The 23,827-nt window shown below is 41.2% G+C and overlaps 1 protein-coding gene across 5 annotated transcripts in view; it reads left to right on the top strand.

Moving 5' to 3' along the window:
* SGCD (sarcoglycan delta) overlaps nucleotides 1-23,827 on the top strand; it is a 934,755-nt gene that overhangs the window by 789,457 nt on the left and 121,471 nt on the right. For 4 of the 5 annotated variants that reach the window (XM_027077705.2, XM_053199779.1, XM_027077715.2 and 1 more), the window contains one exon: nucleotides 806-925. The exons of the other annotated variant lie outside the window; for it this stretch is intronic. In XM_027077705.2, coding sequence (XP_026933506.2) covers nucleotides 806-925 — 120 coding nt within the window. The remainder of the gene's footprint in view (nucleotides 1-805; nucleotides 926-23,827) is intronic. 5 annotated transcript variants of the gene reach the window in all.

Here is a 23,827-nt window from a genome sequence, read left to right as displayed (position 1 = left end):
ATGCCTTCTGTTTGGTTTTTTGTTTGTTTAAGGAATTCTAACACATTAGTTTGTTTTATTTTTTCCATGGTACCCAAAACTCTGCAGTTTTCTGATTTACTAATAAATGTCTAAACCTCTATTTGGGTTCATCAGAAGATACCACTACAATAGCTTCCCTTCAAGGATAGCATTTGTTGCCATATGATAAATCCTCTAAAATTTCTTTTTTATTGAGTGAAATTGTAGCATAAAAGATTCAATAACTTTCTAGTAATTAATTGCCATATATTTTCTGGCCTTTTCTGCCAGGAAATGATCTATATATACTGAGGAAATAGACTTGTCTGGTATCAAATACAGCCAATGGTTTAAGGGTACCGGCTGAGACAGACTTCAATTGAATTTAAAGGCACCCTTTCCAAGAGTTAGAGCTGGCCATAGATATTCCGATTACTTCAAGAGGTGGTGAACTTTCTATGCCTTGGTACTTTCAAGCCAAAATCTACAAGTATTTGATAGTAATTTGGTAGTTAGCTAAGGGAAACCTCATTCAAGCATTAGTTTGAAGAAGGGACACGATGGTCTTTAAAATCAGCCTGAGAGCACATGATTAAAAGTAATTGACAAGACATGGCCAGAGTCACAAGACTAAATTTCATGATTGGCTCGTGAAAAACAATCCACTTATATTAAAGTCCCACACAACCTCATCAGATGCATGTGTCCTGTGAAAAACTCTTTGTAATTGAATGCAATGAGACTAATGTCTCTCTCTCTCTCTCTCCCTCTCCCTCTCCATCTCTCTCCCCCCTCCCCATTCTAGGTCCAAAAGCCGTAGAAGCTTATGGCAAAAAGTTTGAAGTAAAGACAGTTTCTGGAAAATTGCTCTTTTCTGCAGATAACGATGAAGTGGTAGTAGGAGCTGAGAGATTAAGAGTTTTAGGTAAGGAAACTTTGATCATATAATTGATATGATACCAATGTATACATTTTAGAGGAAAAGGGAAATGTTGCCTTGCAGAGAGATTTAGGCCAATTACCTGGATTCTCTTAAAGTAAGGTAGATGAACTCCCCCACCCCCTAAACTCAGAATTTGGTACCCCAGTGAAAAGTTCTCAAGTCAGGAGGTTTTGTGACATGACTACCAACACTGAGCTTCATTTGGGGGAACATGTTCATGCCAACAAATACACATGAACACATACTGTCCTCTCAGGCAGTTTTGGTAGAAGCAGTCAAGACCTACATACATGATATGGAGATTCCTAAACTGGGTTATAAATTAAGAATTGCCTAGGGAACTTCTGAAAAGTCACATGGATCCAACTGTGACATGCTGAATTAGAAGTTCTGGTGGAAAGACCCAAGAATTAATTGGTGAAAACATTTGCAGGAATATCTATGGTGCCACTGTTGCAATCACTGGATTGGAGCACACAACAAATTAGTCTTCTGTAGTTACAGCGAAATGGTCTAATATGGTGGTTTCAGAGTCCTGGTGCTGGAGCTAATCTGTCTTGTGTCCCTGCTCTGTCACCAATTAGCTGTGTGACTTTGGGCAAGGTATTGACCTCACTGAGCCAGTTTTCTGTCCTGCTCAGTGGGACTATGAACACCTACCATCTCAAGTTGTCCTTAGGATTAAATGACTTCATGTTTTATCAATCAGGTATTTTGAATTCAGCATGCTTGACTTTAACGCACTATACCTTGCTACCTCCTCAAATTTGTCCCAATTTCAGATAAGTACACAAACGCTTACCAACAGTAAAGAAAATGGTCTAAGATCAAGCTACCAGTTGAAATCCTTGCCCAAGGACTCCAGACTCAGCATACCTAAATGCCTATAAATACGTTCGAAGACCTTGGCCAACCCTTAGTATTAATGTTTTTCTCTGTTACTTGTAGAAATAGCACTTCCCACATGAGTTCTACGTTTTGGGGGGTGGTGGAGGAAACAAACACAAAAATTTCTGGCTCTCCTTTTGTTAAAGAATACTTAGCTATACCAGCTATAAAATAATTGCCCAGGGGAAAAGTGATGGTATCTCCTGCTAAGATAATTGTGTACAAATGGAGTTTGGTACCTCCCGTTAGTTCTTCGGCACTTTGTGAGTCACCTCACTTCTTTAAAATCTGAATCTTCAAAGATTCAGAATAATTTTAGATGTCCAAATACTTTGGCTTTACCTTCCTGTGCAAAACTCTGTGATGGTATCATTTAAGAACTTTCCCCTTCCCCACCCTACAGTTAAGTAGGACTAGAAGATTATTGTAATTTTTGGTCATTTGAAAGCAGGTGGATATTTTGTTGTTGTTGCTGCTGTCATTGCTTATGCTTTTGATATTTTACTTAGAGAACAATTTAGGAAAAGATCTATCTCTCTCCATCATCAGGAACATTTGCTTTTTCATGTTAAAATGTAGAAAGGAAGCATCATGATAAATACCACTGTTGCTATCAATGCTAAAAAGATTAGGAAATGACCACCCTACAAATCTTGCATCAACCTACTCAAATGAGCTTAGTGTGTTGCAGAAATGAGCTTCCTGTCAGCTGGGATTCAGCCATATGGTGTGGAACGAGAAGTTTAGGCAATTTCATTTTCTGCTTAATGAGAAGTTTGTCTTTTTGAGTCATCAGACTGAGCAAGTTCTCAGGAGCTTTGAATCTGGATGCATATTTCATGGTGGAGTCTAACGTAGCTGGATTTGAATCCTTGCTCAAACATTTAGGATTAGAGTGACCCTACCCAAGTCTGTTTTTCTCTCTAACATTTAGTTTCCACATATACAAAACAAAGAGAGTGGAGTGGTTCCGTTTGTTAAGCGTCCGACTTTGGCTCAGGTCATGATCTCACAGTTCCTGAGTTCAAGCCCCACGGCAGGCTCTGTGCTGACAGCTCAGAGCCTGGAGCCTGCTTCAGATTCTGTCTCTGTCTTTTTCTGCCCCTCCCAGCTCATACTCTGTCTCTTTCTCTCTAAAAAATAAATAAACACTTAAAAATAAATTTAAAACAGGGTGGAACAAAATAAAGAATGGAAGGATAAATGAATATAATAAGAAACATATGTAAATAAATCAGTTATTTCTACTGATAGTTGAGTAGGAATAGCAGTAGAAAATAATAAGGAATAAGCCTAAGAAGATCATGCCTCCTAAATATAGAAACTTTGTTGTTTAAATTCTTCTCTGGATAATCACACCCACCTATTCAGTTTTTAGGACAATGACTTCCTCAAGCACACTCAAAGGACCCTGAATAGTTTGACAAAGGGATTAGAAGCCATGCCTCATACAGAATAATTATCCAGGAAGAGATACGGGGGCAGGGAGAAGGGTATCATTGTAGACAGATTGTAATTGCTGATGCACATCTTTCCTGAGGAAAAGAGAGAAGGCAAGAACCACTTAGATGAGTGGCTGAGAGCATAGGTTTTGTAGTTGACACTGGCCAATAATCCTGGTTTCTGTCATTCATCAGCCAAGGCCTTATAATGTCACTTCACCTTTCTAGGCATCCTTCTACTCTGTGCCATAGCATGATAATGCTTGACTGTCACAGTAGTTGGGAGAACTGGATGGTAAAGTGTATGTAGAGTGAATACCACAGTGGTGGCACATGGTAAGCCATCCGAACATGCTAACCATCATGTTGGTGATGGTTTCAGTTGGTCCACTTGGATTTCAGGGGACCCATCACATTCTAAAATTTTACACAGCCCTCTCTGTCCATGAAAGAAAGTACTCAGAGAAATTGGCAGAGAACTTGCAGAAGTATCCATATATCAGTTAAGTTTGGACTAGCCGATTTCCTGGACATAGGAAGGGCCAGAATAGAAAGAGCCTTTAAGAGCTAAGAAGTACTCCACTGCCCACTTCACCCACGTGCACATGAAACTAATCTTGCTAGCATGTGTGTTCTCAAGTTGAACTTAAAGGAGGTTGAAGGCCTGGACTGGATTCCCAGATTTGTAGAGTCTTTTCCTCTACTCATGAAGACAGTGGTTCTGAAAGTGTGGGTCCCTGAATGGAGAGCATCAGCTATAGTGTACTTGTTAGGCTTGCAAATTCTCAAGCCCCACCCATACCTACTGAACCAGAAACTCAGGATTGGGGGCCAGCAAAGCTTCCAGGTGGCTCTAATGCATGCCAAAGTTTGAGAACCATGACCTAAGACACTCAACTTTGCCACAACTTTGCTGGTAACTTTCAGTTGAGTGTAGGCTCAGCTTTAATCACTTTGCTCCAGAAAAGTCACAGTATGGATATAGCTAACACATGTTAAGGGTTTACTCTGTGCAAAATACCAAACAAATCACCGTGAATAAACACATTTGCTTCTCACAACAACCTTCAAAGAGCCAAGAAGGGCACTGGCTTATCACCTTGATGTACAGACGAGCAAACTGAGGCACAGAGTAATGTAAAACTTGCCCAAATTTCCACAGAGAGAAACTGAGGGAGTCAGGATATGAATCCAGGCAGTCTTCCCACTACACATGTGACTTCTATCACAATAGTCTGTACCTTCCCTGAGCTCCATAGCATACTAGTACCACAAGGAGGAGAAAAGAAAACCAGGCAACTCTTTTTCAACAATTCCTCCCTTTTTGGATTCTGGATACTCTGCTGTTCCCACCATTCTCCCAGGTCTCTGACTTTTCTCTGACTTTTTCTCTGCTTCCCTCACTAACCCTTCTTTCATCTTGTATAAGTAGCCTGGACTCACACTTGGCATCAGGTGTAGACTCTCTCCAGGTCCAGTCCTTGTTTTCCTCTTTTTTTGCATTTCTGTGGGAAATCCCACACTTCTATATGGCTTCAACACTTGCTTCTTTTCAGATGACCTTCTCAATCAGTATTCACTTTGAACTGCCTTCTCAATTCTAAATCCAAGTTCTCAGCAGTTAGCCTGCATTTTTCTGCATAAAGGTCTTTCTAGAAGTTTCACTTCTGTAGCTGAACTTAGGTGTCTTCCAGCAACTCCCTGCCTCTCCAGAACCCACTTCCCTAATTCCACTGATGGAGCTGTTGTTCTCCTAGACTAGGAGTCTCCTAGTTCCCTGGTTTTCTAGTCTCTTTGCTTTCATGAAGGTATCCAGCCCTATGTCTCTTCATATGGTCATGGTATCTTTGTCACCCTTGGGTTTTCCATACTGCACAGTTATCTCTTTAGGCTTGACGTGAGAGAATTCAGGTTTGTAGTCAAATGCATCTGCTTAATTACCAAAAAGGTGTAAGTTAGTGTGCACAATAAGGTATGGTATTGTTCAGCTTTAATTAAAGAATAAAGTTATTAAATATTGGACAGGAATGGCCTTTAAAAAGCACCAAGAAAATAGGCCAGTGCATCTAAGAGGCATCTTCATGGAGACACCAGGGAAAAATAATTTTGATTTTCATTAATGACCAATTTCATTGAACAATGAATTGGACATTCTAGCATTTATAAACAAAGCATAATTATAAAGTGTTATTCTAATTGTTAATTAGGTCTGTACTCTAGATTAGTTTTTTTTAAATATGTCCTCTAGATGCTACTTGATGCTAATTATCTGAGTTACATTATTATCAATTGAAAAACATTTTTAATTAATTCTAAATCCATTTAAATTAGCAGAAGATTTATAGAAATTTAAATGTGGTCTGATGCTATTTCTTTTTCCTTAGGAAGACATCAGATGATACATTTAGCCTTTTGAATTAGTTTTTGATGAAACTTTCTACTGCATCCTGGCGATGGATAATTATGATGAAAGGAGTGCAGTATTCTTAGTGGTGGTCTTTCATGAAATAGATGTGTGTGTGTGTGTGTATGTGTGTGTGTGTGTGTGTGTGTGTGTGTGTGTGTTTGTGTGTCTGTGTATCATATATCCACTTCTATACCTAAAGCTCTAAATTGCGACTTCTGGCTTCATGGAGATACAGAGATGTGTGTACTTGTTCCTGTCCCTGCTCTCTCAGGGAGCTCTGTCTCTTCAGGAAGATGAGACACACATCCCCAAAACAAGCTGCTTACAAGGGTAGAAACAGAGTGACTAGAATTCCAGAATCCAGCTAGAGTGCAGTGGGGTGGTGTGCTAGAGAGAGTTTAGAAAGCTTCATAAATGGGGAAGCATTTGAACTAGGTCTTGAGTACACGTTGGCAAATCAAAACATAGACAGGGAGAGCTTGCTTGGTGAATGGAACAGCATGTGTTTTTCAATAAGGATTTACTTGGTTGTGAGGTGGGGAGATTGATTGCCTTGTGATGGAAAAGTCCATTGGTAGTTGGCTTGAGGCTAGATTCAGTGGCTCAAATAATGTAACTGAAATTCAGTCACTCTCTTTCTCTTAACACCTCTTAGCTCTGTTACAGAATCATGGCTTTTGTCTTCAAAAGCAGAAATAGTACTTACCTTCTGAATATAAATCCAACAAAGGCCTAAGTTTTTCCTCTAACTAGATCGGTGTGGGCCATATGCCCATCCCTGACTAGTCATTATGACCTCAGTGATGGAATTTGCTGGTGAGCAAGGCGTGATTCATATCTCCACTGCCACCGCTGAGGTTGGAAATGACCAAGAATGAGCTACAGGGGACAGTTGTCCAAAGGGAAACTGGGGTGTTGTGTCCAGAAGAGAGAATGGATGCTGGGCAAGAAACAACAAATATTCATTATTGTAATCAAAGGTATGACCATGGAAAATTCTGAAAACTGCGCCTGAGACCATGGAACCCAGGAATTGTGAAGATCACCAGAAGATGCTTTACAAATTCTCATCCTCTTGCTTACTCAGCTCCACATTCACTGGATTTTTGTCACCTCACTCCTCACTTCATCACCAAGCATGCTCTCGTCTCCCAGCATTTGTGTCTACTCTTCCCTCCACATAGAATGCTCTTTTCCAGACTACATATAAAGGTTCTCTCCTTTTATGGCTTAAATGCCACTTCATCTCAAAGGTCTTCCTTGGCCACCTTATAAAAATAGCACACTCCTGCTTGTACTTTCTGTACCAAGAGCTGGCAAAGTAAGCCTCTGGGCCAATGAGGCTGAAAGCACTGCCTGGTTTTATAATGTTTATTGGAACACAGCCGTGCTCATTTTTTAAGTATTATCCATGGTCGCTTTCACACTCCAACAGCAGGATTGAGTAGTTGAGACAGATCATGTGGCCCACAAAGCCTAAAATATTTATTATTTGACACTTTCCGGAAAAAGTTTGCATATTCCTAGTCTGTATCTTTGCTCTATTCCTCTTCAGGGCAGATATCACAGTACGCATTGTTGTGATAAAATGTTTATTTTATGTAAAAATATGTTTATTTATATCATATCTTCCTCACTAGAATGTAAGCTTTATGACAGAGGGCACTTTTGTTTTTCAGGTTCTAGGATAGTGCCTGGTACTTATTAAGTGCTCAGTAATATTTTTTTTTGCAAGAATGGATTGAAAGATTTTGAACATTGCAGTATTTGATAACCAATCTGATTGCATAGAGAATGGGAGGGAGGGAGAATTGTGCAGCTAAGTTAAGAGAGTATTATTATGCTTTTGCTGAGGATTCATAAGGGCCTAAACCAGGATGGAAAGAGAAGAGAGAACAAACGGGAAAGAGCTCTTAAAGTAAAACTGATGACACTTGGTAACTAAGTGCATGTGGAGGGTCAAGAGAGGGAAGTCTGGGATGGCTCTGGTGTTGGGTACTTTGTCAGATACTTGTAGAATCATTAATAGAACTAGATAGGAGTAGGTTTGAGATTGGAGAGAAATGGTTCAGCTTCAGTTGCCCTGGGTCTTAATGCTTGAGCACCTAAAGGAGAGGCCAAGTGTCCAGTGGCCACAAGAGATGTTCCATTTGCAGAGGGCCAGAGAGTCATCCATACACATTGAACACATGGACTCCAGAGAGGAGTGCTTAGGCTTAGGAGGGCATCCCAGAGGAAGAACTAAGAGATGCCTTTCAAACAGAGCATCACCAAACAGCCACTTGCCCATTTCTTCCTATGAACAAAACTCCAGGGCTTGTTTGTCACGTCTGTAACTCACAGACACATCCTCACATGTTGAAGTCCCCATCCCGTGTTCTTAGGCTTTCCCTTATCTACTCTGCCTTTCTCCATGAGAAGGAACCCAATGCTTTAGAATGTGATGAACTGGTTCTGCCATACCTACCAGCCATGTGATGTTGGCTATTTGGCTCTGATCAAATCACTCCTTAGGCGGTATGTGTAGATTCTAAACAACCTCTCCCCCTTTTTCTTTGCCCTCCATCTTTGTCTGTTTCTTTTCCTTTCTGAAATATCTTATCCATGAGTGGAAGGAAGCATGAGAGAGGCCGAAAGCTTATAGTAAAAATGGAACACAATTCCTCTTAAATGATGATGAATTCATACATTGATTCTTGAGAGATGAGAGCCCCCCAGTCTAATAGGAACATTTGTGTAACAAATCAGACGAGCCTGGAACCTGCCAGCGCCCTCTTTCTGCTCTCTGTTATCATTATCAGAGATAATCTGCAGAAGATTCAACTATTTAAAAAGAATTGCTTCTTGTAGAGTTGTCTGGCATCTCATTCCAAACTTGGTTTATTATTTAATGTATTTGATCATAAAGATACATTTCCCATAAACAATGCAGTGAGAAAGCCAAGTACAAAAGAGTCTCGGATGAACAACCCCAACCTTAATAAACCAGAGATACTTAATGAGAAAAAGCACAATTCTACAATAGAGGAGCAAGAGTGGGGTTTCATCTGAAATGCTGCGGAGTAGAACTGTCGTAATTCTCCCAAAACTAACAAAAGCCTAGATGATTCCACCACCTCATTTCATGCACCCACCCATCCATGCGCACAGGCCTCAATGAGCTGCCACGGTTCAAGGTGCATCTTCATCCCCCAAGCTTGAGGGGTTGATTCCTGATGCAAAAGCATTTGCTGGGCCCCACACACTGTTCCATTTGGCAAGATGGATGTGATTTAATATCAGCATGACGGATTCATCGTACTGTGTAAACGTTGCCAGCTGTCCCAGAAGCAATGCCTTAGCAGACCTCCCCAGTTGCTGAGCCGTGGTCTCCCTCACTTGCACGTGGTGGGGTGGGAAGAGGGGGAAAGGCAGTTGGGAGACATTTGTCAGCTTTCTAGTTTGATTAAAGAGTTGATGAGGTTCACTCTTTGTCTGCTTTCAAGAGAACCAATTCCAGCACTTAGGGAGGGGTATGTCTCAGCTTTTTTGTCTGCAGAACCAACACGACTTGAAATTCTCTATCAAGCTACAGCTAATGTGCTTTCAGGCATCTGTTGGTTTGTTTTTATCATCAAAGTTTTCTTCTTGGCAGTTAATACCAAGAACAGAGTGTTTTCAAATGAGGGGATAAAGTTCTGCCAGGACATCTTCAATGTCAAAAGCTTGTCCATATAGTGTAGGTTTATTGTCGCCTTTCTCCTTAATTATATTCGCTGTTGCAGAATATTCTTATTCAACCAAAAGTCACCTGAGTTGATTTTTTTTTTCTCTCTTCCCAGCAGAGACCAAGGAGAATGTTGGTGTTTCACAGTGACACTAGGAATTTAATGAGATGACAATGTGAATAAGAAACTCTCAGTGTGCAGACTGGGGAAGGAAATTAACTTCATTCTCCTTTATTGGAGGGACTTGAATTTAATTCTGCTTATTTGAGTGGGAGAAAAGAGTGCTAAAAATACTTCCCTCAGCAACTTATGCTTTCCCTCCCACCTTGCTCTGTGCTTTTTCTCTGTACTACTCTTCTAATCTTAACCCCTTTTGTACCATGTCTTTCCTAGGAATGATGGGTAAGGTGGTGAGGATGAATCTAAACTAAAGAGATTGAGAGAGAGGGAGGGGAGAAATTGTCCAGAATCCCTCAGGGAACAGGATAGAAGCAAATGCCAGAGTTCCCTTTGCGACAGTAGGGTAGGACAGCAGAATGGTTGGATGGGTATGGGGTTTGGAGACCGACTGCCTGGATACCTCTCCTGGCTCTAATGCCACAACTTCAGACAAGTGTCTAAATTCTGAAAGCCTCAGGTTGCTCATATGTAAAGTGAGGGTGGTCAGAAACCTACATAATATATGAAAAGTTCCTGGCACAGCGCTAAGTGCATGATAAGTGCCCACTGTTACTGATGCATATTACTATCGTTCCTTCTACAGGTTCCTCTTGAGCACCATTTGTGCAGCTATTGCCAATCAAATCTCAATGCGGGGATGTAAGGACACAGCAGAGAAGTTTCTCAATCTCAAATAGGTTATGGTCCAATAGGGCTGTCAGTGCACCCAGTGAAATCTTAAATATCAATGGAAATGTTTCTTACGAACTTAGGTAGAATACAGAAGTTGGCACTTAGCTACTCTATGTGCTAACAGGACTTGCCCATAGTGCTCCACTCTTGGCAGCATACTGTAGAGGATGTGGCTGAATTGTTAATGGAAGTATTTGATGTGATTTTGATTCTGTAAGCCAAAGAGAAAAGTATACTTAGACAATTGGAAGTTATTCGTGATGCAAGAACTTTCATGGGTCCAAAAAAAAAAAAAACAAAAAAAGAAAAGAAAGGGAGTGACATCAACAAGAAGGTTCTTGGCACTATTTAAGCCATAGTGTAGGCAGTTCTCACTTAAAAAGAAATTCAGGTGTACTCAACAAATTGAGCACCTACTGTGGCCGGCTGCTTTGTCGACCAAAGGGCACTGGGGCCCCCACCTTTCTGGATTCCATAGCCAAGCAAGAAAGACAGCTATTGTTAACATTTACTTGAGAAGAATGTGACTTATCATGAGGGAAGTATGACGTCATGGAAACATAAAATTAGGAGATCTTAACCTGATTTTGCCAGTAAGGGAGTCTTCCCGAAGGAAATGATCTTTCAGTGGAGACTGGAGGAATAAATGGGAGTTAGTCAAGGAAAGGGGGTCAAGAGGCTGAGTGTGGAGTGACATGTACAAAGTCCTGGAGAAGCGTGACCTTTTAGAAAAAGTTTTGCAACTCCAGCAGGGCCAGAGTGTGGAGGTCAAGGAGCAGAGTGCCCAGATATGAAAAGAGACCCGCTGTAATTATGATAGTTAACATTTATTAAAAGCTTACCCTATACCAGATACCATTCAAATCTCAAGATAACTCACGTTAACTCAATTTAACTCAAGTTAACTCAATTCTCAAGACAGCCCTGTAATATAAGTTTTGTTGTTATGCTCATTTTACATACAAACAGACTGACAAGCACAGAAGCAGGTTCCCCAAGGTTATGTGGAAATTAAATGGCTGAGGTTAGATGCAAACCCGATAATCAGATTTCAAGTCTATATTTTGTTTGTTTTTGTACCTTTGTTGAGATATAATTCCCATATCATACAATTCGTCCATTTAAAGTGTGCAATTCAGTATTTTAGTATAAAGAGCCTGTGCGTTTAACATGTATCACAGACCTATAGCAACAAATACACACATATATATATTTCAAATGTATGTATATATTTGTTGTATATGTCATGTGGCCTATATTATATGTTATATAAATATATAGATAAACATGATATATACATGGATCATTATGGAGATGTGCACATATGCATCTATTATAAAACCATACTATTACCTTGGCCACTGTGTGTCATTATTAAGGTACTTAGACTTAAGGGTAATGGAAAGACATTAAAGAGCTTCAAATAGGGGAGTGACGAGATCTGATTTGTGATTTACAGGATGGTGTGACGGAGGATGAGCTGGGGAGTGGGTCAGACAGACTCACTATTTATGGGACCAGACACATCTGTGAGGTCTCTGCTTGGAGGTTTAATTCAAAAAGACATTCCAAAAAGAAAGTTATGCGGCCTGCTCTCCAAGACCTTCAGTGTTCACAGACAGCTCACCTTTCCCGTGTTCACACTCAGCCCAAGGGCAACAGGCTGAGCCTATGCGGAAGGGCAGTTTTATCCCAGTTGGACAGGGCACAAGCATGGCGGATGAATTCTGAACGCAGTTCATTGTTCTTCCCGCTAACATGCTTGATGGGAGCTGATCAGAGGTCAGAGCACATCTAAAGTACTTGTATTGTATCACAGGCTTGTGGCAGAGATTGCATTTAACCAAACAAAGGAGAGAGCTGATTTGAAATCAATATGCAGAGTGCCTATGAGCTATGGAGGAAGGTAATGTGCTTTTCTTCTTTGGCTGTTAAATGCATCGCAGCTGCCAAGGAAAATGACTTTCCCTCTCAACTTCCTATCTGTCTAGCTGACTGGTTATTGGGAAGTGTTCAGGCTCTAGTGCTTTAGCTGTGTTTAATGAGGGAATCCTTGCATGAGAGCCTAAGTTCCTGTGGCCTAATTCTTCCTCCCGGACTCTGAAAAGATGTTTCTCCTTAGCAGACTCTGATCATAGATGTCTGGCGGAGCAAGGAAGGGTGCCAGGGCCTTGGATTTATAAGGCATGGTTTCTACTTGCGTTTGCGAACTTAGGCTAGAATATAAGATGTGAAAAATGTACCAGAGAAACCCATGTGCAAGGCTGTGCTCCCTTAAAGTGCCCAGAACATTGGGGCCACACATGGTCCAAGGAGAGGCCTTCACTGAGAAGTAGAGTCTGAGTTAACCCTTGAAGGATTTCAATGGATGAAGTTAGAGCAATCAGAAGAAGCTATTCTCTTTGAAAGGAGATGTCAAAAAGCCACTCTTATTCTTGCAGTCCAGCCTGGTAACTGAACTTCAGTTTAAAAACTTAGTCCTGTCACTTGAACAGCTGGGGGATAAAAAATGAGTTACGGGATGGGAGTTGAATTGACTAGTGGTTAAAATGAGCCCTTTCCTCTTTCTCTCTCCATCTTCTTCCTGCCGCCTTTCCTTCTGTGATCCACAGACAGACCAATTACGAGTGTGAGAAATCAGTGTGGGGACTGTCTTTGCTACCACAAATCACAAGTGAGGTGACACAAAACAGCTAATGCAGTCCTTGAGAACTGAATGTATAATCACCCTCTGCGTAGTAGCATTTAGTTAGATCAAAATACTTCCACGGGGTTTCTGTTTTGTTTTTGTTTTTGCCGTCTCATTTGATTTTCAAAACCACCCTTAAAGGTGCTCAGGATGAGGGGAGAAAAAAGAAAAGAAATCTCCATCTGAGAAATTAAGAGATGGAAGAATGTGGAAGTAAGCTTGCCCAAGTTTACACAGCGAGTGTGTATTTCTACTCTGACGTCATGCCCTGTGGTGGGACCAGTCACCCACCTCTTGTACTGCTCGCTGACAGTGGTTAGGCCTCTGCTGTGAGCATGGCTCTTCCCCAAGCACCACTGCAGATGATATAGAAAGTTCTAAGAGATTGATTATGATCTCTGAACATTTGCCTGATATTTCTGTTAGGTGGTCATTCTAAAGCACAGTTTTTCTTTTTTCTGAAGATCATGGGCCTCCTCTCAGAATGGTTTTTTTAGTCCATTTATGAGTTAAACCCATTGTACCCATTCAATCCGAGGCATTTAAAAAAAATTTTAAATGTCTATTTATATTTCAGAGAGAGAGAGAGAGAGCATGAGCAGGGTATGAGCAGAGAGACAGAGACAGAATCTGAAGCAGGCCCTAGGCTCTGAGCTGTCAGCACAGAGCCTGACATGAGGCTCAGACTCACAAGCTATGGGATGATGACCTGAGCCGAAGTCGGAATCTCAACCCATGGAGCCACTCAGGCGCCCCAAATCTGAGGCATTTAAAATGGCAAATGCTAGGGCACCTGGGTGGCTCAGTCAGTTAAGCCTCTGACCAAAGCAAGCCAATGACATAGTTATCAACATATAAAACATGGTTTTGTGACACAGTATTTGAGGTCTTCATTATACACATCTAAAAAGATCTAGTTGTAGGCCGAGGAATTACCATCATTTCAAAGTAGTGATGAGTATAAATGATGGCTTTGCGATGCATACAACTTCACTGTGATAGGAAATCTGTGATTTCTGTTGGTGAAAGAGTCACAGAGTAATCATTAATACGGACCATTTTCTACATTCCAATCAAAGGAATGATGTATCTCAGTTAAAGATGAGAGGAAATAATGATGTAAAATCTGCCCTTTCACAGTTCACGGACCTATGTGAATTCTATCTATTCATGAATCCCTAGCATCTCCAGGTGAGGTCCCCTGTCTTAATGTTAATGCTTAGTGAGCACTCAATGTGCAGTCTCTCCATTAAGCTGGGGATTTAGCTAGAATGTAACAAGACTCAGACACAGTTCCAGACTCTGAGGTATGTCTGTATCATTTCATGTTCAGTATCATGGACCAGATGAAAGGGCCTCCTGCCTCACATGGAGCTCTATCATTAAGTTCTGGAAATGGAGTTAGCCTGGAATGGGTAGGAGGGAGATGCCACGATACACCAGGACTAGACAGTTGTTCTCAACATGGGCAATTTTGCACCCATTCAGAGATAAATGACAGTGTCTAAAGATATCTTTGATTGTCACAAACGTGGGTGACTGGGGTTGCTACTGGCATCTAATGGGTAGAGGGCAGGGATCCTTCTCAACACCCTGCAATGCACAAAACAGCCATTCACAACAAAGAATTATCTGGCCCCAAAGGCAGAGTTTGAGAAGCCCCAGACCAGCAGGAAGGTCTATTGAACACTGAAGTCCCATTGTAAATAAACTTGAGTGTCTCTGGTTCTGTGCCCTCCATCCCATGTAATGTATGTCCTTTCTGATTTCTCCAGGTTTTGTATAGATTACATTCTCCCCCTACCCCCAAATGCTGCCATAGTGCCTGATATCAGGTCATACATACAGCAGGTTGCACTATGTTAGCCACTGATGAGGGGTGACCCTGCTGCCTCCCTAACTTAAGGCTTCACTCCAAAGTAATGGCAGAAGCAAGGAACTACAGATAGAAGCTCTGCAAGAGATGGTTTTTGGGAGCAGGGACTAAAAGAAATGACACAAGTCGAGTTTGAATCTTTGCCTCCTATTCAGAGCAGTGTGATGACCTACTTTTATCTGTGAAGTCGGGGGTGAAACAGCTGGGGGAAGACACCCCTAATAGGAAGTTCTGTTTCTTCTTGATACAGCATAAATTATGCTTGTCATACAGGATGGATATCCCTTCCTTTATTTATATAATCTTGTAGTAGAAATTGACCTTAAAAGGCATTTATGAAATCACTGACATTAGTTAAGCACCTAATATGTACTTTTATCACTTCCCATGTTTTTGATGCGTCCCCACATTCCTTTCCATTGAGAACCAGGGTTGTTTCCTCTATACAAAAACCTATTACTAGGACAAAGGGTAGGCTGTATCTGTTATCTGAAGCATTGAAAATGCAAATGCTGGGATACCTGGGTGGCTCAGTCAGTAAAGCATCTAACTCTTGATTTTGGCTCAGGCCATGGTCTCACAGTTCCTGACTGCACAGAGCCTGCTTGGGATTCTCCCTCTCCCTCTCCCTCAGGCCATGGTCTCACAGTTCCTGACAGCACAGAGCCTGCTTGATAGTCTCCCTCTCCCCCTCCCCCTCCCCCTCCCGTTTTCTCCCTCTCAAAATAAATAAACATTTAAATAGATAGGTAGGTAGGTAGGTAGGTAGGTAGGTAGCAGGTGCTAAGTTGTGTGTTACATGTTACAAGCATGCCCTGTAAACTACCGTAGTAACATGGGTATGATCTCATAGTTGGATCTGTTGCTTTAAAATCCTGAGATGTGCTGAAATTGGTGGCATTTCCTTCTCCTTTAAGGTGATTTGGCCCAATCCTGAATGATTCTTCAAGGTATGATCAATTGCCTGGTGGAAGGATGATTTCTGTGGGGTCCCTGGGCCTCTGAAAGTCCTTTGCTCTAATGGATTAGAGGGATGTCAGCTTCATCCATTTAGTGAGCTTTCTCCTTGAGCTGTTTCCATTTGTCATGAAAATCTGGAAGGAGTTTTTGCATTGCCTGAGCAAGAACATTGAGAAAAAAAATGAGACTAGGTTTATTGATTTGTTAGTGTCCACTGTCCCTAAAATGGGACCTTGGGGTGGGACCTTTGGGGAACTTTGAAAATATAGAGAGTTTAATGACTTAGATGGAAGTCTTGCTTTTAATCTTAAATTAATCCTATTTAGTTTACTAATCTGACTTTAAGAAGACATACTTACAAAAGGGGCAGTTTTTAAAAAGTGAAAAGGAGTCTTGATTTGATCCAGGGAGATTCCCTGATCCAGGACCATTTGTCACTAGCATTTGTACTTTGCCGTGCAGGTTAAAAAGCTTGCTCTCCTCTCATTTGGGCTTCATGATAAACTAGCCATAGGTTGGACAGTGGATTGTGCTCACTTAATAATGCAGCAACTAAGCCCAGAACAGTTAAAAGGTCTAGAAAAACACAGTAAGTCTGGTGGGAAATCCAACATGAGGATGGTAGAGGATATATTTCTTAACATGCAGGAGTTTTAGTACTATTCTTCCATGACCGATGAGAACTTGGACTGGGGTTTATTTTTAATTACTTTGAATTTTCTTTTTTTTTCTTTTTTTTTAATGTTTATTATTTATTTTTGTGAGGTGGGGGAGGGGCAGAGAAGGAAACACAGAATCTGAAGCAGGCTCCAGACTCTGAGATGTCAGCTCAGAGCCTGACGAGGGACTCGAACTCGTGAACCGTGAGATCACGACCTGAGCCGGAGTTGGACACACCCAGGTGCCCCTTGGGTTTATTTTTAAAATAAGAGATAACGAAAAAAAATAACAGATCGGGCATCCTTGGGAGCTTAAAGCGGATTCGCATTAGGCAGAAGGGACCATCGTGACAGCTGCTGTCTTTTCGTTCTGCCATTCTCTCAGCTCCAGTCACCCAAGCACAGAAAAGAAGTAACCAGAATGTTTTAAAGTCCTTTATTCAAATGAGGGAGCTATGTGCAGGCCCCATATTTGATTAAAAGGGGAGGAAGAGGGAGGACCTGAATGTGTTTGAATGCATCACAGGACAGGCTTTCCATGGGAGTCCTCAGAACATACCTTCCTAGCAGTCAGATCCTACCAGTCAGATCTCGGTATCAAGTCTTGGTGTCCCTGCTTACCTGAAGCAGGATTATGAGCAAGTCCACAACCCCTCGGAGCCCTTCTGTGCACAATGAAGGTTGGTGGGCAGTCCTGTTTTTCTAGGCAGTTGCTGTAGGAATTAAGTAACACAATCCATGTACAGCTTACCATAGTTCCCGAAAGGCACTACATTATCAATAAATAAAATATTTTTTTATCATTAAAAACAATTACCTTTGTCAAAACCTCAGTTTACTCACCTGCACATAAAGAAAATAATAGTGTCTAATTTGTGTTATTGTTGCAGGGATTAAAAAGCATAATATAGCAGAAGCACCTGAAAGTAATGTTGTCAATTGTTGTTCTTAGAATCTTGAACATTTCCTATCATCCAATAGTTAATATTTAAAATACCCCTGAAAAATAGCATTTAAAAAAATTCTTAACTGCTCAGTAAATCAGCCAGCACAAACTTGAGCATAAAAGCCAAAGTAATACTGATTAAAAAAAAAAAAAAAAGAATTCTAGCAAAGAAACACAAGAATGGTGTTCTCTGCCCAGTGAGTCACATAATGGGAAAAAGTTGGGCCAAGCATGAGATCATAAGGGAGCCGAGGATTACTAAATATGTTTGGGCCATAATAAGGAGACAATAAATAGGAAGAGAGCAGTAGGACCACAGAAGAATGAGTTCATGCTCTAGAAGAAAATATTCACAAGGTTATCCAGCTGCCCATAGAGGGCGATAGAAAGGATTCCCCTGGGAAAATCAGTATCAAAATCATAAACTACCTTTCTTCATTTAGGGTATATCAGATGGAAGCAAGCTTATTGGCCCATAGAAAGTAAGCCATCATCTTTTATTTCTTAAGTTCCAAGGGATATTAAGGTGAAACAGCTGAAAGAATGCAAAGATACAATAATCCAGGCCAGGGATCTTTGGTCTTAAAGACGCAGATAGTAGATATTTTAGATTTGGGAACCCCAGGATCTTTATCCCAACTCCTGAGCTCTGCCATTATAGTGGAAAAACAACCACAGACAACATGAAATGAAATTTTGCTTGACTATTTTCTCACAAAACTTTATCAAAAAAAAAAAAAAAAAAAAACCAGATGGGGGGATAGATTTAGCCCTAGGGTTGTAGTTCACCAGTCCCTGGTCTAGTCTGTATTTCTGTTACCTTTTCATCACTCAGTCTGTGACATCTGATACTGAATACAAATTCCAAAGACTGAAAATCTTCCCCCAGACTGTGAGAGGGTTGAGAGTGTGGGTCTTCAGCATCTTTGTAGTGCTTGACACACAAGAAAGGATGGATGGATAGGTGGATGGGTGGATAGATGGAACAACACACAGATGGACAGATTGACAGTAGTTTATGTCTGTTTCTAAACAGGAACATCATCATCACCATTAACATTCACTGCACTCTCATACTGTGTTCTAGGCACTTGCAAAGTGCTATACGTATGTTCTCTTAAGAACAGCAAGGCCTTACAGTAAACTATGAGGTAGATATTATCATAGCTCATCAATTCTAGTAGTATGGTATAGTCCTGGACATGTTAGATGCTCAACCTTGAGTCACTTACACTCATCTCCCCAATCCCTTCATATAGGTGTTTGTTAGAATTTAAAAGTATGTAGGAAAATCTCCATAAATATTAAAGTGATATTAAAAGATTAGGTCACTGAGGGGGCACCTGGGTCGCTCAGTTGGTTAAGCCTCTGACTTTGGCTCAGCTCATGATCTCACGGTTTGAGTTCAAGCTCCATATTGGGCTCTGTGTTGACAGCTCAGAGCCTTGAAGCCTGCTTCGGACTCTGTGTCTCCCTCTGTCTCTGCCCCTCCCCTGCTCATGTTCTGTCTCTCTCTCAAAAATAAATAAGCATTAAAAAAGAGAATAATAAAAAATAAAATATTTTTACCAAGCTTTGAGCAAGCGCTGGTGTACATGAACAGGCTGAAGTGGTCCCACATTGGAACGTTTGACCCTATGTGTGTACTGCCCCAGGTGGCTGTGGAGAAATTAGACAGTATTAGGGCAGTTTGGGGGTGGAGGTCTGTGGATCATTGTTCACCATCTTCTCTGTAGTGCCTTGGGCATTGCCTAACCTACAGTAGGTACTAAAGAAAATTGACTTAAAGGAGGAATGATGGCATAAACAAACTAACAGAGGAAAAAAATAAGTAAAAAATCCACCTGCCCAGCCCAGGAAGGACAATATGTCCATAAAATATTCTAAGTGTTAACTTAATAGGTATCCCCACAGAGACGGGCATATAGATCATAATATAAAATAATGGGAAATGCCTGATCTACTTACTACTGCCTTGAAAGCTGAAACATTTTCATAATGGATCAGAAAGGCATTTTTCAGGACAACTTGGTAATTCATCTTTATTTTCTTGTATACACAGTGCATTCCATTTAAAAAGAGATGCTAATGCATTTATGTTAAAGCATATGGATTTACAGCCCGGGATAAAGTATATTCATAAGTAGTATACCTTAATCCTGTCTATGGAAAGGGAAGAATCAACTGGCATCAGATTAGTATTGATTAACTGTCACTTGGATTGACAAAGCAGCACAAGATACATTTAGCAAATACCCAAACCAAGGTATAAAGCTCTGCAGATTTGGATTTTGACACTTGCCTTTTTTTTCCCCCTCTAAAACATAATCAGTTCAACATTTAAGAATATACTCTTTGGCACTGAATAATTCAGACCTCGTCGACACCATTTTTTCCCTTGCTGTATGACATCAGCACCATTTATAGGAATAGAGGAAAAAGCTATAAAAAGCTCAGAAAAAGTCCTTGCCCCTGGATTGTTAAATAGAAAGACAGACAGAGAGAGAGAGAGAAAGAGAGAGAGAGAGATGCTAAATGCCCTCAAAGCTGTATTACACCAATTCAGCCCTGAAGGCCACTTGAGCATACTCGCTTTCACAACTCTTGTCTGGTAGGGAAAATCGACTGGCTTCTGTTGCCCTGTGGATTTCCATTTCGTATTGAGCAGGCGTTTGAAGTAGAGCTGTATAGGAATAATGATCTCTCTCAAAAGACAGGCTTGTTTGTAGGCTCCAAGAGCAGTTCTCCTTGCTTTAGTGATGCTGAGTGGGAGGGACAGTCGTGACATAGACTTCTCCACTCAAGAGGAAAAGAATGCATTATTCAGGTTGCTTCCAATTATCAGTGACAGAAAGCAAAAATTAATCAGACTTAAGGAACGTTTTTCTTGTTTGTTTGTTTTTTGTTTTTTTTTTAAACAAAGGGAACCTCCTCACTCACATCATTGGAAATTCCAGATAGGGCCAACTCTGGTGTTTTTAACATCTCCTCCCCAGCCCAGGTTTTCTTCAGGCAGCTCCTTAGCAGACATTACCTTAAGAGAAAGATGGAAACATCCTTGTATGGACAGACATAGCTGCCATTGGAGGGAAGTGATCAGCCCCACATGGGTAATATGCTCTCACAGCAACTACTCTTTCTGGGGAATCAGATACTCTCAATTGGCCACCCTGCATCACATTCCCTTCTTCGTGTTTGTGGGGTATGTGGGGAGGAACATGTGATGAGTATCCCTCAAAGACTTACCCAAAGCAAATAATAGTTCTATTGAAAGGAGAGTGAGGGAATATTAAACAGGTAAAGCCATTGTCACCATTCAACCTTTTCCCTTGCCTCATGTGTGGGTGTGACATCTTCCTTTGAAATTCTTTCTTCAGACTTTGTTTCTTGCTAAAGTCTCAGAGATTTGCAATGACAAAGGACATGGGTGAAAATGAAACTTCAGTTTTTTTTTTAATTCCCCTTGTCTTTTCTCCATAGCTGTATTGCCTAACCCTGGTTGAGTAGTCAGGGTTTAATGCCTGTTACAAAACTTTGAAGGCAGAGGGCAATAGGAACTCAAGATTGTTGTGGGTGCCATGGCTCCAGTTTAATGTAGCAAAGTAAATGACTTGGAATATCTCCACCATTCACAAATGAAGAACTGCCTCCTGAGTGGTATTTTCTCTTCAAAGGGCCCAAGCTCACTTAAAGCTGCTTATCTACGTTCAGTCAGGTGTTCGGAGATCTGTGCCAGGGAAACCCTAGAATGCAGGCATTCCCTCCACACCTCAGAGGCCACATGACCTCCTCTTTCCCTGCTTGCTCACATTTTCTCATGAAGATGCTACTTCTTGCACACTTTCAATATGGCTGCCAGCCTTGCATCTCTACTTGAAAGTTAAAAGTGTAAGCCTGGGGGACTGGTTGGTGTAGTTTCTTATCACAGGTCTATTGCTAATTAGCTTTGTAATAGTGGGTAAGTTATCAGTTACCCTGCAGAAGCCTCATATTTCTTAACCAGAGGGTTGTCACGAAGATGAAAGGGACTGTCTCTGTAAAAGCAGTTAGCATGACTGTCAGTTAAGTGTTAGTTGTTATTGGTCAGTACCTGTCACTCACTGAACCTCTCCTCTGGGTTGCTTAGTTTCAGTTTTCAAGCCAGAATCTGATTGGTCAGGTATGGACAGGTGGCAATTCTAACAGGACCACCTAGATAGCCCTTCAGCAGAGAATCTGGTCTAACCAATCATCACTACTTCTTGGTGGTCTTTTCTTGGAGGAGGAGATTTTTGGAATATGTCTCAATTCCCAGGCTTATGATGGAATAAATAACACCTTCAGCAAGAAGTTAAGAAGGTGCTTTGCAGCTAGATTTGCCTAAGTTCTGATCCTGGTTCCACCGTCACTCTCTGAAACCTTTCTGTGTTTTAGCTGTGTCGTGTGAAAACAGGGAGATAAAAATAGCATGTGCCTCATAGGGGTGGAGTGAGAATTAAGTGAGTTCATCCATGTGAAGTGCTCAGAAGCATGCCTGGCAAATAGTAAGCACTTAATAGATATCAGCCAATGAAATGGCTTTTTACTCGTGTAACTCTGAGCTCCCACAATAGTCTGGTAGGAAACTCTATCTCCATCATTACTGGGTTGCTCAAGAATCAGGGTAGCACATAGAGTGTCAAGAAAATGTGGGCAAACTTGTTAATCCTTGGTCCATTAAGATCACCTCTGCTATCTTCATTTTTCCAGCCTATATAGTCACTGAAAGTATGTAGTCTCCCAACTTGCATGCCACGGAGAGGGCTAAGGAATCTTCGCTGAGGCTGTGGACCATTGTGCCAAGGGGCATGACACAGCTGTGCCCTCTGAGAGTTTCCCACCTCCCTAGGGATGATTCTGGTCCCCAGGGGACCTTAAATCTCACAATTATTCTAAATCGGGGGCAAAATCTGCCTCTCCTCTGGGCTTCCCTCCAAGGCACTCTTCTCTTTTCCCTCCCTGGGAGAGTAGCCAGCACACTCTCCACTCAGATTAGGCCTTCACTAAGGGCAGGAATAGCTGTCGATTTGAGGCAGCTTTGCTTTTGATGCACTGAAAACCTTCCATCATGGAACTTAAATGCATTTTGCTAAGCGAAAGCAGCAAACCCAAAAACTCTCTACTGAATGATTCCATTTATATGACGTTCTGGCTAAGGCAACACTGTAGGGCCTGAGGACAGTGGGAGCCAGGAGTAAGGGGCTTGAGGGAGAGATTCACTACAGAAGGGCAGTGCAAGGGAAGCAGATTTTCAGAGTGATAAAATTGTGCTGTGTTTGCTTATGGTGATAGATACATGACTGTACCTATTTATCAAAACTTGCAGAATGATAGATCACAAATAATAGTACATTTCACTTGCTGGAAACAAACATCAAAGAAATGCAGAGGGTCTTACTATCTGCTTGAAGTTGAGGAGAGATAAAAATATGGGGAGAACAAACACAAATCAATCGTCCTAAAAATCATCAAGCCACAGATGAAGATAAAGAGGGGGGCTAAGCCTGATCATGTCATGTTCAAATGTTGGGCTTTTTGTTGTAGGGAACAGGAGCTCATCACATACTGTGAACCAGACAGGAAACCTGAGACACTTGGGTTCTGGGAAGTTTCACTGACTGAAGTAAATTGGAGAGGTTACAAGAGAGCTGCTAGAGAAGAAGGGAGACTGTACCACTGAGACCGAATAGCTAGAGCCCTAACCATTTCCGTTCCTGGACAAAGATGTGTCAAGCTGTCACAGTGGTGTAGCAGATACTGACCAGCTCAAACCTCTTCCCTCTAGAAGTTTCTGTTTCATTCCACAACTTTTACTACCTAAGAAATTCAAAGCATCTGAGTTTGCGCATCTTGTTTAGAAAAGAACAAAGAATCCCATGACGTGGTCTTTATATGACAGTGAAGGCAGCATACACTCAATGGACTGTCTCACAAGATAGAATAAAATGAGTGTTCATCCAGCTTTTCAGTTATGCATTATGGAAGCACAAAAGAAGGAGCAATTAGTGATAACTGAGAGAGGACCAGGAAAAGACTCGTTATGGAGGAGGTATTTGAGCTGGGCCTTAAAGAATTTGATACACTTAAAAAAGAAAAAAAAATTCTGGCTGAGAACATAGAATTGCAGTCAGCGATCAATGAAAAAATACTTCAATATCATATGAAGGTCTAGTAAGAGTGGTTTCCAACTTTTGGTCATTTGGCTCATGGCAAAAAAAAAAAATTCTAGGTGAAGAGTATGATCATCTTAAAGGGTCTGTTTGCTTCTCTCTCCTTGGTCTTGGGTAGAATGGTATTGACTCTTATTCAGGGAGGGGTGAATAACAGAATTCTCACAAAGTGGCTCAAATGAATAATAACTAGGGACTTGGTTTTCTCTCATAAGAAGTAGTCTATTGATAGACACTTGCTGGTAGCTTAGTGGTGTCTGGGTCAATATA

Source organism: Acinonyx jubatus, chromosome A1 (genome assembly GCF_027475565.1).
Source record: "Acinonyx jubatus isolate Ajub_Pintada_27869175 chromosome A1, VMU_Ajub_asm_v1.0, whole genome shotgun sequence".
In the NCBI taxonomy this organism is placed as follows: domain Eukaryota; kingdom Metazoa; phylum Chordata; class Mammalia; order Carnivora; family Felidae; genus Acinonyx; species Acinonyx jubatus.
This window is presented reverse-complemented; position numbering and strand designations above follow the sequence as displayed.